We start from the raw sequence: 14,062 nt of genomic DNA, 5'->3' as shown, positions 1-14,062 counted from the left end.
GACTGTGCAGCAGCTGGAGAGAGAGGGGAGGGGGAAAGTTGGACACGGACATTTCAGCAGTAACTTTTCTTCTTTCCTTCCGAGGTGGGAGAAGCCTCAAGGAAGAAAAGTCAAAGAGACAAAACCCCTGGATTACAATTTAATTGAATTTGCATCGCTCCGCAAGATTTCGAATCTAGTCACTGGATACGGATTTACGTCCGAATTAATGTGGTCGCAAATCTTTGGATTTACCAATATCTGAAGGTACGACTTTTGTGTACGTATTAGCGATGCTTGAAACGTTATAATTGTGATACAAGTTTTGCTAAAGAAGAAACTGTAGAACTGCAGTCTTAAAGTGACTGTAGTGAACTTAATGGTGAAACTTGTTGCAACAGGCTTGGCTGCGCTACTCAGCGTTTTGCATATATTATAGAAGCCACGCAGAAGATGAATAAATACTACAAGCTCAATGTAATTAACTATTTAGCACAATAGACATGGTTTTATCATTGACAACACTACAATGACTTTTACGGATAAAATGCCATAAATCTTGGTATGAAAAACAGTGGAGATCATTGAAGTTATCTGCTGCTTCTTAGTAGCCTTTATATATGATATATTGATGTATTTATTTATTGGATTTCGCAAGAAGTTTAAAACCACGACTAGCTGATCTGGCTGCTGGCAAAACCGATGCCGATTTTCGCTTCATATGCGCTTAATGCAACACGTTGTTTCTGTAAATCTCTTTGGCTTTCAACCAATCCCTGTGGCATGGAAAAGCCTCCAGGCAGAGTTGGTTTTGGATCTGCTACATGCATGCCATTCCGACAAAGTAATGACAGTGCTCACTCCGAGAAGTACTGACTGAGCCGATCTGAGATCAGTGGCCAAAATGTAATTTTTTTTTTTTTTTTTTTTTCAATAAAGCCACAACACCAGACAATGAAAGTACCGTGCTGAGGGCGAATATCACATTCACATCTGCTCTCTTCATTGCTCAGCCATCCCATGTTTGCTGGATTTTATATCCTGTCTGTGTGGTTTCCACAAAAGATCCTAAGGGGTTTTGAAAGTTTTTGTGAGCGCTCCTTTCAAAATGTGGAACAGGCCAATTTTGCATGCATTTAATTCACCAGAGAGCTACCTCTTAAGCTTAAAATTGATTTCTCTGATCAGAGGTTACCTTCTCACCTTAAGTAAACAAAATAGCTCTTTTCTTGAAGGGTTACTCCAGCAAAAGTGTGATATGAAATAGCTTTGAAACCCTTGCATGCTGTACTATCTCCAAGGACCCCCCCACCCCACCTGCAGGAAGAGTTTCTACTCCCTTTTCACATCCCAAGGAATATACCCTAGGGTGAATATACATTATAAATTGGTGTCCTTAACTACAAATTGTGTTACTCAGTTGACCTGCTGTAGGCTATAGCAGTATGTGTTTCACATGCTGTTTCCAATTCTGGCCTGTGCTGTAGATCTGCAGCCAATTGTATCATCCACTTGACTTTTTGCTTTGTCAGGTCAGCAGTGAAGTGGTAACTGAGCTATCAGATATGTAAACTCTAGCTTTTTTCCTGCTGAAGGCTGACTCAACCATGCGGAGTGTTGGCATGGGGCAAACTTGTTCCCCTCATCAGAGCAGGCCTCACTTTACATTGATACTTTATGTAAGTGGACCAAAAGTATTCATGGCAGTAGAACTTTTAAGGCAGCTCTGAGCAGACTCTTATCGAAGGTTTTTTGTATTCAACTGTGTTTTCCTGTTTTACGATATTGATCACTTCCAAGAATATAAGACCAGTAAAACTGTCTCTCCTGAGGTCTAGAGATTGACTAGTTTGTAAGTTTCTATACCCCCTATCAGTGGATATCTGGAGAGCCTCAGGGCATCTATAGTTACTTTTATTCACTCCAATTCCCTTGTTGTAACAGGCCTACAACATTCACTCAGGTTTGGCTTGAAGCACATATGAAGTTCCAGGAACCAAGAGTGTACATGTACGTTACTGCATTCATTATGATAAACTCAGAATTACAATTAGTAGAAGCTTTACTCAATAAGCATTTGATGTCAGCATGCATTTGATATCAGCATCTATTTGATGGTTTTGACCATGTGCAAAACTGACATTTACACATATTTTGTGTTTTTTGTTTATAAGAAAGTGTCCATATGCTAACACATAAAACGAAGATAAAGAACAGGGTAAACGTGTTTAACATCCATATGTTTTCATTGTAGCACAGCATGGTAGTGCAGTGGTTAGCACTGTTGCCTCATAGCATGAAGGTTCTGGATTTGAATTTTGTGGTGCCTTTCTTTGTGGAGTTTGCATGTTCTCCCTGTGCTTGCTTAGGTTTCCTCTGGGTACTCTGGCTTCCTCCCACAGTCCAAAGACATGCAGGTTAGATTAATTGGTGAATCTAAATTACCCATAGGTGTGAATGTGAGTGTTAGTGGGTGAGTGTCTCTGTGTCAGCCCTGTGATAGACTGGCGATCTGTCCAGGGTGTAACCTGCCTCTTGCCCAGTGTCAGCTGGGATTGGAGTGCCTGTACAGCCTCATAGAACTACTAGTGTGGCTGTTGACTCGTCACTTATTTTTTTCAGGGTTGCACGGCTATAACAGTCAAACATTTAATTTTTCTCACAATAAGAATCACACCTATTCACTACAACATATATGCATAATGAATATTCCTCTAGCTCTTTGTCTGTCTGTCTGAGAGACTTTGTGGTTAGTCCTTCTGATCACGTATCTGTATGTGCCCCTCTTGCATTCTATAGCACACATACAGTTCAGACAGGTAACATTTTAAACAAAAAACCTGACTAAATGAGTGGTTTCTTTCAGAATGACAATGCCCCCATTCATAGGGCAGGAGGGGTCATTGAATGGTTTGATGAGTATAAAAATGATGTGAGCCGTATGCTGTAGCCTTTGCTGTCATCACATCTCAACCCAAATGAGCACCTATGGAAGATTTTGGCTCTCTAGCACCACCACCACTAAGACACTTTGTTGTTTTTTTCCCTTTAATTTGTCACCCATCTGTAAAGTGCATTAATGTATCTTGTGAATGAGTACTTGCGTGCCTGCTTGTTTACTTTTTATGCACACCCTCTGTGGCATTCCAGTCAACTGTTACAGCACTTCCCCACACATCCTCTGTTGAGAAAGGACTTTTCTGGAGGGTTGATTTGGGGTCACAGCTCCACAGACAGATCAGGATGATGTTTTCACAGCCCAGCACCAAATCCACTCTTGGCTGTGTGTGTTTGTATGTGTGAGATTGCACAGGGTAGATTGGAAGCAGATACCCTGTGAGTGAGCTCTATCAGCCTGCAGTGTGCTAGGACAGACAGCTGGAAAGGCAGTGAACACGCAAATATTATGTGACATATTTATGGCAGCTTCTCCCATTTAAATAGATGCAAAGTAGTCTAAGCAGTGGACTACTGGTTCACTCTTTATTTAATCATCCATCTGGTAGCTAATAAGCAATTGTTTTGTCAGGCCATGGAGAGGACATGTTTGATTTTACTCTGTCAGAGTGTGTTCTTTTTCTAAATAGGCTTATCTTGTTTCTCTTCTGTCTGGAAGTGATGGCATTGATGATGAAACATCTGACAACAAAAATTGCTAAGCACTGAACACAAATAGCTTCCGCTGTTATGTGGGGCAGTGCCCATTTATTAGGGCCAGAAAAAGTACTAGAACTGATAGCTCTACTGGAATTAGAAAATAGGGGAAAGCTCTGGAACTAGAAGCATCACGACTTGTTGAACTACTGAGCAGATTTGTGAGCGCACATGTTAAAAACAGTTAGGGCTGTGTTGTGATTCTTATTGTTGGTCATCATTTCTGTCTGCCAGCACAACTTTAAGCTTTTAGTGCCTGAAGACTTTCAAATCTGTCATTGTTTTCCTACAGTGGTGGAAGAAGTAGAGATCCTTTATTTAAGTAAAGCTAGCAATACAACAGTTTAAAAATACTGTTACAAGTAAAAGTCCTGCATTTAAAATGTTACTTCAGTAAAAGTAAAGTATTAGCGTCAAAACATACTTAACTTTACTAAATGTAAAGGTGCTCATTATGTAGCATGGCACATTTCACATTTCTGTATCTGATAATATGCATTACTGTGTACATCGCATTTAATATCGCAGCTGGTAAAGGGGAGCTAGTTTTAACTATTTTATACTGTATGCATTTAATTTGAATGAATGCTAATTAGTTTGTGATTTTTTTTTCACCACATGTCAGTGAGGTCTTTTTATACTGTATTTTTGTATTAATCTGGTTCTGGAAAGTAACTAGTAACTAAAGTTATAAAGTCTAGTGCTTGCCTCTAAAATGTAGTTCAGTCAGAGTATGAAGTAACAGAAAATGAAAATACTCAAAGTACAGATACCTCAGAATTGTACTTAATTACAGTACTTCAGTGAATGTACTTGGTTACTTTCCACTACTACCATCCATTGGCTTTGTACTAAGTGACCTGATCACTTACAGGCCTGTTTATTGGATTCATGGTGCAATGGCCTAACCCCAGCCTGCCTTGCATTTATTTTCTCTGGTCAGCTGGGTGACCGTAAAGTTGCTGATGGAGAGCAGAGAGAACATGAGAATGAGAGACACCCATAGTAACACATATTACATAAACCTATTAAATTGTATTGGATCATGGCTAGATATTAATAGCAATGAGCTGTAGCTTTTCCTTCATCCTGTGTTCTCTGGACTGTGGTGCATTATGTACTGTGTGAACTTTCTTATTATTGTAATCATGTGGCATGAAGCCTATAATAATGGTTTCAGCTTTAGAGTGCTCCAACACAGCCGTCTAAGGCTTTGATTAACCTTACACCCTTCTAGCTGCAGGGGAAATGTTTTTCAAAAACAGCTGTTAAGAGCTGTTAAGTTTGCAGCTACTATTACATAAAAAGTGTCCCATGTTGTCAACACACAGATATGTTCTTACATAGTTTGTTTACAGTGTATGCAAAATATTGCAAAGGTCTCGATGTTTCCATAAAATAGTAACTGTCCTTTTTAAATGCAAGAAAACAGTGAACACAACTGCACTTAGTCAGCAACCCTCAAAACTGAAAGCATAATTCACAATGTGGGGCATGTCATGCTGTCCTTGTTACATCAGAGCATAATTTGAAACACTATCTTCCACCACGTTGTTTTTTAGCAACACACTGCAGCTAGTCAGGTCAGGCTAGATGGTATTCACATTGTGTCCTCGGCTAGGCAGGAGCGTCACATTGTGTACCCCCAAGGGAGCGCGGGTGTCATTTCTCCAGATGGGACAAGTGTTTGTACAGAGACACAGTCTGCCTGCTTGCCTGGCTTGAGGTCATTGTTGTACCTGTAAACACTGTAGAGTTATGGGGTCCTCACACATGCTGAGGGCAAGTTCAGGTCAGCTGGGCTGTGTTTATGTCCATGTGAGTAGGTGGGGTGTTTATGTGCATGCATTCTTGAGTGTATGAATAAAGGCTTGTATTAAGGGAGAAGGACAGTGGAGACTGAATGCAGCCTAATGATTATTTAGACGTGGCATGCATTGTAATCTGTTTGCTTGTTATTGGGCCACGTGGAAGCCTCTGGTGCAACTGTGGCTCCAGTGGAATCTTCTCCAGATGTGTTTCTCTGTTTGACTGTGGTCTGTCCAGGCTGCATTTCAGTCAGTTTACTTTCATGTGCGCTTTCCTGTTTTGCATATGCAGTAGCTATTGTTTGCAGCAGAATGTGTTCTTTCTTATTGACTTTGGGAATGGCTTTGTTTTCTAGATGTGTGTGGGAGTGCACATGCATGTGTGTGTCAAAGCTGTCAGTCAAAGGCCAACCAGATGGACAGGATAATGAGTATTATCAGACTCTATAAAGTTACACTTCTTAATGAGGGACATTCTGGTTAATTTGTATGCCACTAACAAAGCTTGCATCATACCACATAATTAACACATCAGCTGTGACCAACTCATAAATATACATCAACATCTATTTAGGAGTCAAGTGTAATGTGCAGCTGTCGGCAGAGTTAGCACACCGGGTGGCATGCTGGCAAAATGTAGGAAAGAATTGACTTTTTTGACTTTCTCTTTTTCTCTTTGTTCATCCATCAGCTGGTGAGTGAGTTGAGGTGAGGTGTTTAACGGAGGAGTGAAACTATGTGGCTTCTGTGCTCCTCTCTGACTCTGTTGGCCCTCAGCTTCAGATCATGTGACACAGTGACGTCAGAGCAAGGTGAGTTTCCTCTTCACTGCTGAGATTTTACTCAAGTAGTGGCTTTGCACAATAAAGGGATGATTTACTTTAACAAAAAGAATAATCTGACATTTTGGGAAATCCTTTTAGTTTCTTTCTTGCCAAGAGTTAGATAAGATAATTAATTGCACTTTCAGTTCTGTCAGTTTCATACCAACCTGTAGTCAGCATTGTTTAGCATTCAAGGACTGGAAACAGGGATAAACTTAGCTTTTCTTAATCCAGTGGTAACAAAATTTAGACTCCTATCTGTCCATGTTTTTGGAAGCTACAGCTAGCAGCTTGTTAGCTTAGCTTATCATAAAGACTAGAAATAACTTCAAGCTTGGCTTTGTCCACTGGTAACAAAAACCACATAGAGTTAGACGTTCCGATTGATAAGCAATTTCTTATTGCTCAGTGTGAAGCTACAGTACAGCCATCAGACACTTAGCTTAGTATAGAATTAATACTGGAAACTAAGTTGGTAATAAAGTAAATTTGTTATTTTCCTTATGTTTCTGGACTTTATGGAGCTCTTTTAAATGGTTATGTATTCAACATTAATGATGCCTACAGCAAACACTGTGAATAACAATGCAACTAAATGGTGACAACCATAAAAAAAAAAAAGACTTGCTGCTCTCAACCGCTTCTCAGCACACTCCTTATATCATCATATAAATACTAAGAGACAAGAAAGTCACAAAAATGCTTTCTGGAAATAAAGCAATACCTTTTGCTGCCGGAAATGACTTCCAGCGCCGACAGCGATGGCGACCGTGGTTACTCGCGCTTTCTTGTGTTTGTTGTTTTTCTTTGTTTTCTTGGTCTTGTGCAACTCATCCTGGATTACTTTTACCAGAGAAGAACTGTTAAATATCGGACAACTCACACCAAACTACCTTCCTCCGATTTTTGTGAACGAAGAAAGCTGTATGGACATTCTGATCGGAGGCGCAGCAGCAATATACGGGACCTGGAAAAAACGCCACTGCCGTGGAAAGCAGGCAGGTGCCTTGGTGCGGTTATGACAGAGGGGAACACGGACCCCACTCCCATCTATTCACCTGGCAAATCTCCGCTCCCTGGTCAACAAAATGGATGAAATTCTTCCTGTTAACAGGACTAACTTTGACTTTGCACACTCTGCTGCTTTGTGCTTCACGAAGACCTGGCTCACCGACTCCATCGCGGACAGCACGATTCAAGTACCAGGTGTCCAGGTGTTCAAAGCAGATTGTGTAAAGGAGCTGTCCGGGAAAAGAAGAGGAGGTGGAATCTGCTTCTACATAAATGAAGTTTGGTGCACAGATGTCACAGTGTTACAGAGGACATGTACCGCAGACCTAGAGACTCTTGTTATCAACTGCAAACCCTTTTACTCTCCCTGTGAATTCAACAGTTTCATGCTAATGGGACTGTACATAACACTGCAGGCTAACGCTAGCGCGCTACGGCTCCTAGCAGAACTGATAACTAACCTGGAGCTTGTTAGGTATTTTTAGTCAGATAGACATTGGTTAGGCACTTTATGTATTAGAAATGTTTAGTGGAAATAGGATGCTGTGAAATAGGTAGGCTGTTAAACGCTTAGTCATGCTCATGAGTTTTTACAGGGTGCATATGGTCAAGGATAACTAGATAGATGGTCATTGGTCTCATCTGAGACGATGACGAGTCAGCCTACAGACGGGAAGTTGAGCAGCTGGTCCTGTGATGTAGCCACAATAACCTGGAGCTGAACACACTCAAAACAGTGGAGATGACAGTGGACTTCAGGGAGGGCCCTCCCACCTTGCCCCCACTTACCATACTTGGCAGCTCTGTATTAGCAGTAAATTCCTACAAGTTCCTGGGCTCCACTATCTTCCAGGACCTGAAGTGGACGTCCAACATCAGGACCATCACCAAGAAGGCACAGCAGAGGATGTACTTCCTGCGCCAGCTCAGGAAGTTCAACCTGCCCCAGGAGCTGCTGATACAGTTCTACAGAGGAATCATCGAGTCCATTCTCTGCACCTCTATCATTTAACCCATGACAGTATGATTGGACAATAACCCTCAGTGCAATATCTGTAAATATACCTTGTACAGATTATAGAGATTCGTACAGGTCTCTAGTTCTTAAGTATTCTGTTTTATCCCTATTTATCTCATTTCAATGAGCATTCCTTTGCTGTCTGCATTGTTTACTGTCTGTTTATACTGCGTTTTCTGCATTGTTTGCACTGTTTGTTGACGTTAATACTGCTATTCTGTTTATATTACACAGCCTTATGCTGGTTTACTGTTTATTTGCCCCTTGCATGGGGATATGTACATGCACATTGAGAGCCGATGTACCAGAGTCAAATTCCTTGTGTGTCCATCACATCTGGCCAATAAAGCTGATTCTGATTCAATAGCTTTTCAATTTATAGGCTGTTATGACAGAGACGTTTTCAAATCTTTGAGCTGGAGTTGTATGCTTGATCAACCCATCACACTTTGAAACCCATTTGAGGTTGATGGAACTGTGTCTGTATGTGCCTGGCCTGACCAAATAAAATGAAAATGGAGTGTAATTACAGCTTATGTGAATTTGAAGCTGGTGACCATTGGTGGGTATGTGGTTAGGCTGTGGCAGAGATGTGTGTGTTTACCATGTGTGATTGTATTACTGGTCCTTCATATATGTAAGTTTCTGTGTATATAAGAAATCTAGGTTTTGAATACCTGTATGTGTATATGAGAGATCCTGAGTATGTTGAAATGCTTGTTTGTCTGTTGATGTGTTGCTGTTTGTATCCAGTTGTGTATGTGTGTGAGACAAAAAACAGACAACCAAGAAATCAAGAGGCAGAAAGGTAAAGAGAAATCTCTTTTGTTGTCTTGTTTTATTTATTTATTTTCCAAATTGTCATACTCCCTCATCACACTATCGGTGTGTTCCCAGGGGCTGGTTCTGTGATATCACCTGGGGGGTGAAGCAGTCCTCCATAGCTCACGGAGCTGTGAAGGGAGCTTTGTGAAAGGTGGGTGTCCCTCTTGGGAGACCGTAGTCAGATAGTCAGAGCTTTTCAGATGAGACCTATTCAGCTTGCAGCTCCCCTGAGCTCTCTCCCCCAGTGGTTGGAATAAAGTGCTTTCTCAAGTGCAGATATAACACTTTGTCAGCAAGTACTACATACTCACGCACACACTCACACTCTGACATATACACACTAGCACTATTCCTCTGACTCATCTAAAGCTCTGCTTATTGGTATTTGGCCAACAGTACAGTGGGTCTAGGTAAAACTAGTGTTGAAGAGTCCAGCTTGGATTATTGCTCTGCAGTTCTGCAGTTCATTAGTCTCAGAGACTAGTCCCCCTAGTTAAGCTGCTGAAATTTCATAACCTTTAGTGAAGTGTTGCTGATATAAGGTTGTTTTTTTTTTCTCTTGCTCCACAGAGCCAAAGCAGTCTGAAGTTAGGGAACTATGTATGTAATTGTAGTATTAATAAGCTCATTTGCACAGCAACAGATGTTTGAGAAGCAGAAATTGATATACAGTGACTGATTAGGAGAATCAGTTATTTTATTGGTTATGATGTAGCTGGCAATATTATTTGCTTTTATGCTGATAATGGCTCTTTTTACACACTGTAGTCATGTACATTTACTAATAATATATTATACTACTTCATATACAATTTATTGTATTATATATAAAATAAGCCAGTGACTTCTGTGCCGGTCCCACGCCCAGATAAATAGAGAGGGTTGCGTCAGGAAGGGCATCCGGCGTAAAAACATGCCAAATTTAAACATGCGACTCATCAGTGTGGACTCCACACCGGATCGGTTGAGGCCCAGGTTAACAACGACCACCACCAGTGCTGTTGACCTACAGGGTGCTGGCGGAAATTGGACTACTGTTGGTCGAAGAAGAAGAGGAGGCAGAAGGATTCGTAGACAGAGAGAGAAGAGGAAAGGCAGGAGTATAGGTCTGAGAATAGGGACTCACAATGACAGGGAAAGGTAGAGATCTGGCGGACATGATGGAGAGAAGGAAGGTAGATATACTGTGTGTGCAGGAGACCAAGTGGAAGGGTAGCAAAGCGCGGAGTATTGGAGGGGGATGCAAACTGTTTTATTTAAACATGCTGAGTATTTCTTGTTACATTGCATGTGCTCTGTCTCTCCAGATTGGCATGGTGGCATGGCGGATGACCCTGCGTACTCCAGAATATCCAGCGGGACGTGAGATTATCGTCATAAGTAACGACATCACACATAAGATTGGCTCATTCGGGCCCCAGGAGGACGTGTTGTTCCTGCGAGCCTCAGAGATGGCACGAGAGAGCGGCATCCCTCGAATCTACATCGCAGCCAACAGTGGCGCACGCATTGGGCTGGCAGAGGAGATCAGACACATGTTCCAAGTGGCCTGGCAAGATCCAGCTGACCCCTATAAGGTCAGCCGGCAGTCTCTTCCTTCCATCTTGTCCTTTGAAATTTTATAACTTTTTAAAGTTTTGTTACCTGAAATTCACAAGCTCAATATTTCAAAAACCCAACCTAAATATATTTTTGTGAGTAAATTCCTAAAGCAAATAAATGTCAAATGTATTTTCTTTATAATGGTTGTCATTAATTTCAGACATACAAGGTGTAGTTTATTTGGTGTGTATGGCTGTTAAATTATTTCTTTATTTAAGAGCTTATGTTCAATTTCTGAAACTTCCATGCACTACCTGTATCTTCTTTTTTTGCCTTTCAAAATGATATTGAGGTTTTGTCTTTTGCATCTGTCCCCCTGCAGGGTTTCAAGTATCTCTACCTCACACCTCAGGATTACAAGAAGGTTTCGGCTCTGAATTCTGTGCATTGTGAACATGTGGAGGATGAAGGAGAATCCAGGTACACTTTTTTAATCTCATATTGATACACTTTTAAATGAGTGGAAATTAACCTACAAGCTGCTGCAGTAGCTGTGTAGTGTAAATGGGACAATGGCTAAACAGAAAGCATATGATGAGTATGATGAGTTGTATGCCAGGTTAGACACGAGGGAAGGTGAGAAGGACTTGTACAGATTAGTGAGACAGAGAGACAGAGATGGGAAGGACGTGCAACAGATAAGGGCGATTAAAGACAGAGATGGAAAGGTGCTAACAAGTGAGGAGAGTGTGCAGAGAAGATGGAAGGAGTATTCTGAGGAACTGATGAATGAGGAAAATGAGAGGGAAAGAAGGGGGAAGAGGTGAATATTGTAGAACAGGAAGTAGCAAAGATTAGAAAGGATGAGGTGAGGAAGGCTCTGAGGAGAATGAAGAGTGGAAAGGCTGTTGGTCCAGATGACATACCTGTAGAGGTGTGGAAGTGTCTAGGAGAGACAGCAGTGGAGTTTCTATCTAGTTTGTTCAACAGGATTTTAGAGAGTGAGAAGATGCCTGAGGAATGGAGGAGAAGTGTACTAGTGCCGATCTTTAAGAACAAGGGTGATGTGCAGAGCTGTAGCAACTACAGAGGTATAAATGAGGATGTCAGGAGTGGCAGAGAAGTACGTCAGAGTAGTTCAGGACATGTATGAGAGGAGTACGACAGTAGTGAGATGTGCTGTAGGTCAGACAGAGGAGTTCAAGGTGGAGGTGGGGCTACATCAAGGATCGGCTTTGAGTCCTTTCTTGTTTGCTATGGTGATGAACAGGTTAACAAATGAGGTCTGACAGGAATCTCCGTGGACAATGATGTTTGAGGATGACATTGTGATCTGTAGTGAGAGCAGAGAGCAGGTGGAGGTCTGCTCTGGAAAGAAGAGGAATGAAAGGGCTGAGGTCAAGAAGGTGCAGGAGTTTAAGTATTTGGGGTCAACAGTCCATTGTTATGGGGATTGTAGGAAAGAGGTGAAGAGGCGAGTGCAGGCGGGTTGGAGTGGGTGGAGAAAGGTGTCAGAAGTGTTGTGTGACAGAAGAGTGGCAGCAAGAATCAAAGGAAAGGTGTACAAGACAGTAGTGAGACCAGCTATGCTGTATGGGTTAGAGACTGTAGCAGTGAGGAAAAGACAAGAGGCAGAGATGGAGGTAGCAGAGATGAGGATGTTGAGGTTCTGTTTAGGAGGGACCAGGATGGACAGGATTAGGAATGAGCACATCAGAGGGACAGCTCAGGTTGGCTGTTTTGGGGACAAGGTCAGAGAGGCCAGATTGAGATGGTTTGGACATGTGCAGAGGAGGGGTAGTGGTTATATTGGTAGAAGGATGTTGGAGATGGAGCTGCCAGGCAAGAGGTCAAGAGGAAGGCCAAAGAGGAGATATATGGATGTGCTAAAAGAGGACATGAAGTTAATTGGGGTGAGAGTAGAGGATGCTGAGGATAGAGTTAGGTGGAAACAGATGATTCGCTGTGGCGACCCCTAACGGGAACAGCTGAAAGAAGAAGAATTTTTCATAAATGAATGTTTAGTATTATAAATCTGCTATTTGGTTTAGTCAATATATCAGCCCAATGCCACTTACTATGAATAAACTTCCTTCTCAGAACAGGCAAATATTAATCATCTCCTTATTAAAAAGCTGCACCAATCACAAAACTGTGGAACATCGTGCACACATATATAATTGGAATGAAAATTGGGATGAAAATATAATTTCTTAATACACTGCAATGCAGTCTTTGAGTATGCATGTTAGCAAACATCTACCTATTTACCAATTTATTAGCAGACATAGAGGAGCATTAGCATTAGTTTGGAATCTGTTTCTGGTTACCATCAAATTTAAGTCCAACATTCACTCTCATTTGAGCTCTGTTTTGGTCTCCACCAAGTCCTCTGAAAAGATGTAGCTTTTAGGATGGTAAATACTCCATACTCCCTTGTCAGTTTTCTGCTATTTGGTGCACTGCACGGCAGGTAGTCTCCATTGGGATAATCAGAGCTTTTTAAAGTAAAGCAGTTCTCCTAAAAACAAGATTTTTTTAAGTGTTACTATAAAAGGTTGAGTAGTGCAGCTTTACATTTTCATTTCATTTCATGTTACCTTTAAAATTATGTTATTAAACGTTAGTTTGTCAAGACCATAAGTCTTGGCATTGTACAGAATTTCAGACCCTAGCCATGAAGGCTAAGGAGCCATCTACTCCATTGCCACTGCTATTGAGCAAGGTGTGGGGCTGACAGGTAACCTTCAGGGTGTGATTAGCCTAGTTTGTAGGCCGTCATTGATATTCCCTAAATGTCCCTGGCAAGAGATGAACTTGAGCAAAATGCTTAAACTCCTAGCTGCTTCAGGGTTGCTGTTTCATGAATGAACCTGTCCTGTAATGTGTCTATTCTCTACAGGGAAAAAAGTGCATTGGGATCTTTATTAGAACTGCTTGCAAAAGCAAGCATGAGCATAATGAGAATGCAATAATTCCTACATCTTGTGTCTTAATGTTTATTGGCACAAAAAGCTTTATGTAAATTTATGTGTGTCATGATTCTTGTCTGTGCCTGTGTATGCTTGTGAGAGTGTATTGTCTGTGCAGGGGAGGCCCACAAGGGGAAAATGAGTGAGCTCATCCCTCCTGACATGCTGCATTTTTTTTATTTTTCCATGCCTCTGTACTGCAGTTTTATCTCTGGAAAACAACCGCGAGTGTTCTGTCTTGTCTGGCTCATTTGGTCAAGAGGGCAAGTAGGACACATTCTCTCCCTGTGTCTCAGTCGCATCCTCCTTTAATCACCCCCTTTACTTTTCTTCACAATTTAACCTCATGTTGAATCATGGCATTGAATCAACTACATCACCCACAATGCTCCTCTCCTTTCTAACTGTTGCATGTATAATAGCTCTGGG

At 41.5% G+C, this 14,062-nt stretch overlaps 1 protein-coding gene across 1 annotated transcript in view; it reads left to right on the top strand.

The window, feature by feature from the left end:
• Positions 1–12: 12 nt before the first annotated feature.
• Positions 13–14,062, top strand: part of col16a1 (collagen, type XVI, alpha 1) — a 71,681-nt gene continuing 57,631 nt past the window's right edge. Inside the window, exons 1-2 of the mRNA XM_020586394.1 lie at positions 13–246; positions 6,133–6,253. Coding sequence (XP_020442050.1) covers positions 6,178–6,253 — 76 coding nt within the window. The 5' untranslated portion in view covers positions 13–246; positions 6,133–6,177. The remainder of the gene's footprint in view (positions 247–6,132; positions 6,254–14,062) is intronic.

Source organism: Monopterus albus, unplaced genomic scaffold (assembly GCF_001952655.1).
Source record: "Monopterus albus unplaced genomic scaffold, M_albus_1.0 scaffold404.1, whole genome shotgun sequence".
NCBI lineage: Eukaryota > Metazoa > Chordata > Actinopteri > Synbranchiformes > Synbranchidae > Monopterus > Monopterus albus.
Note: the sequence above shows the minus strand (reverse complement) of the source record. Positions and strands in the feature narration are given on the sequence as shown.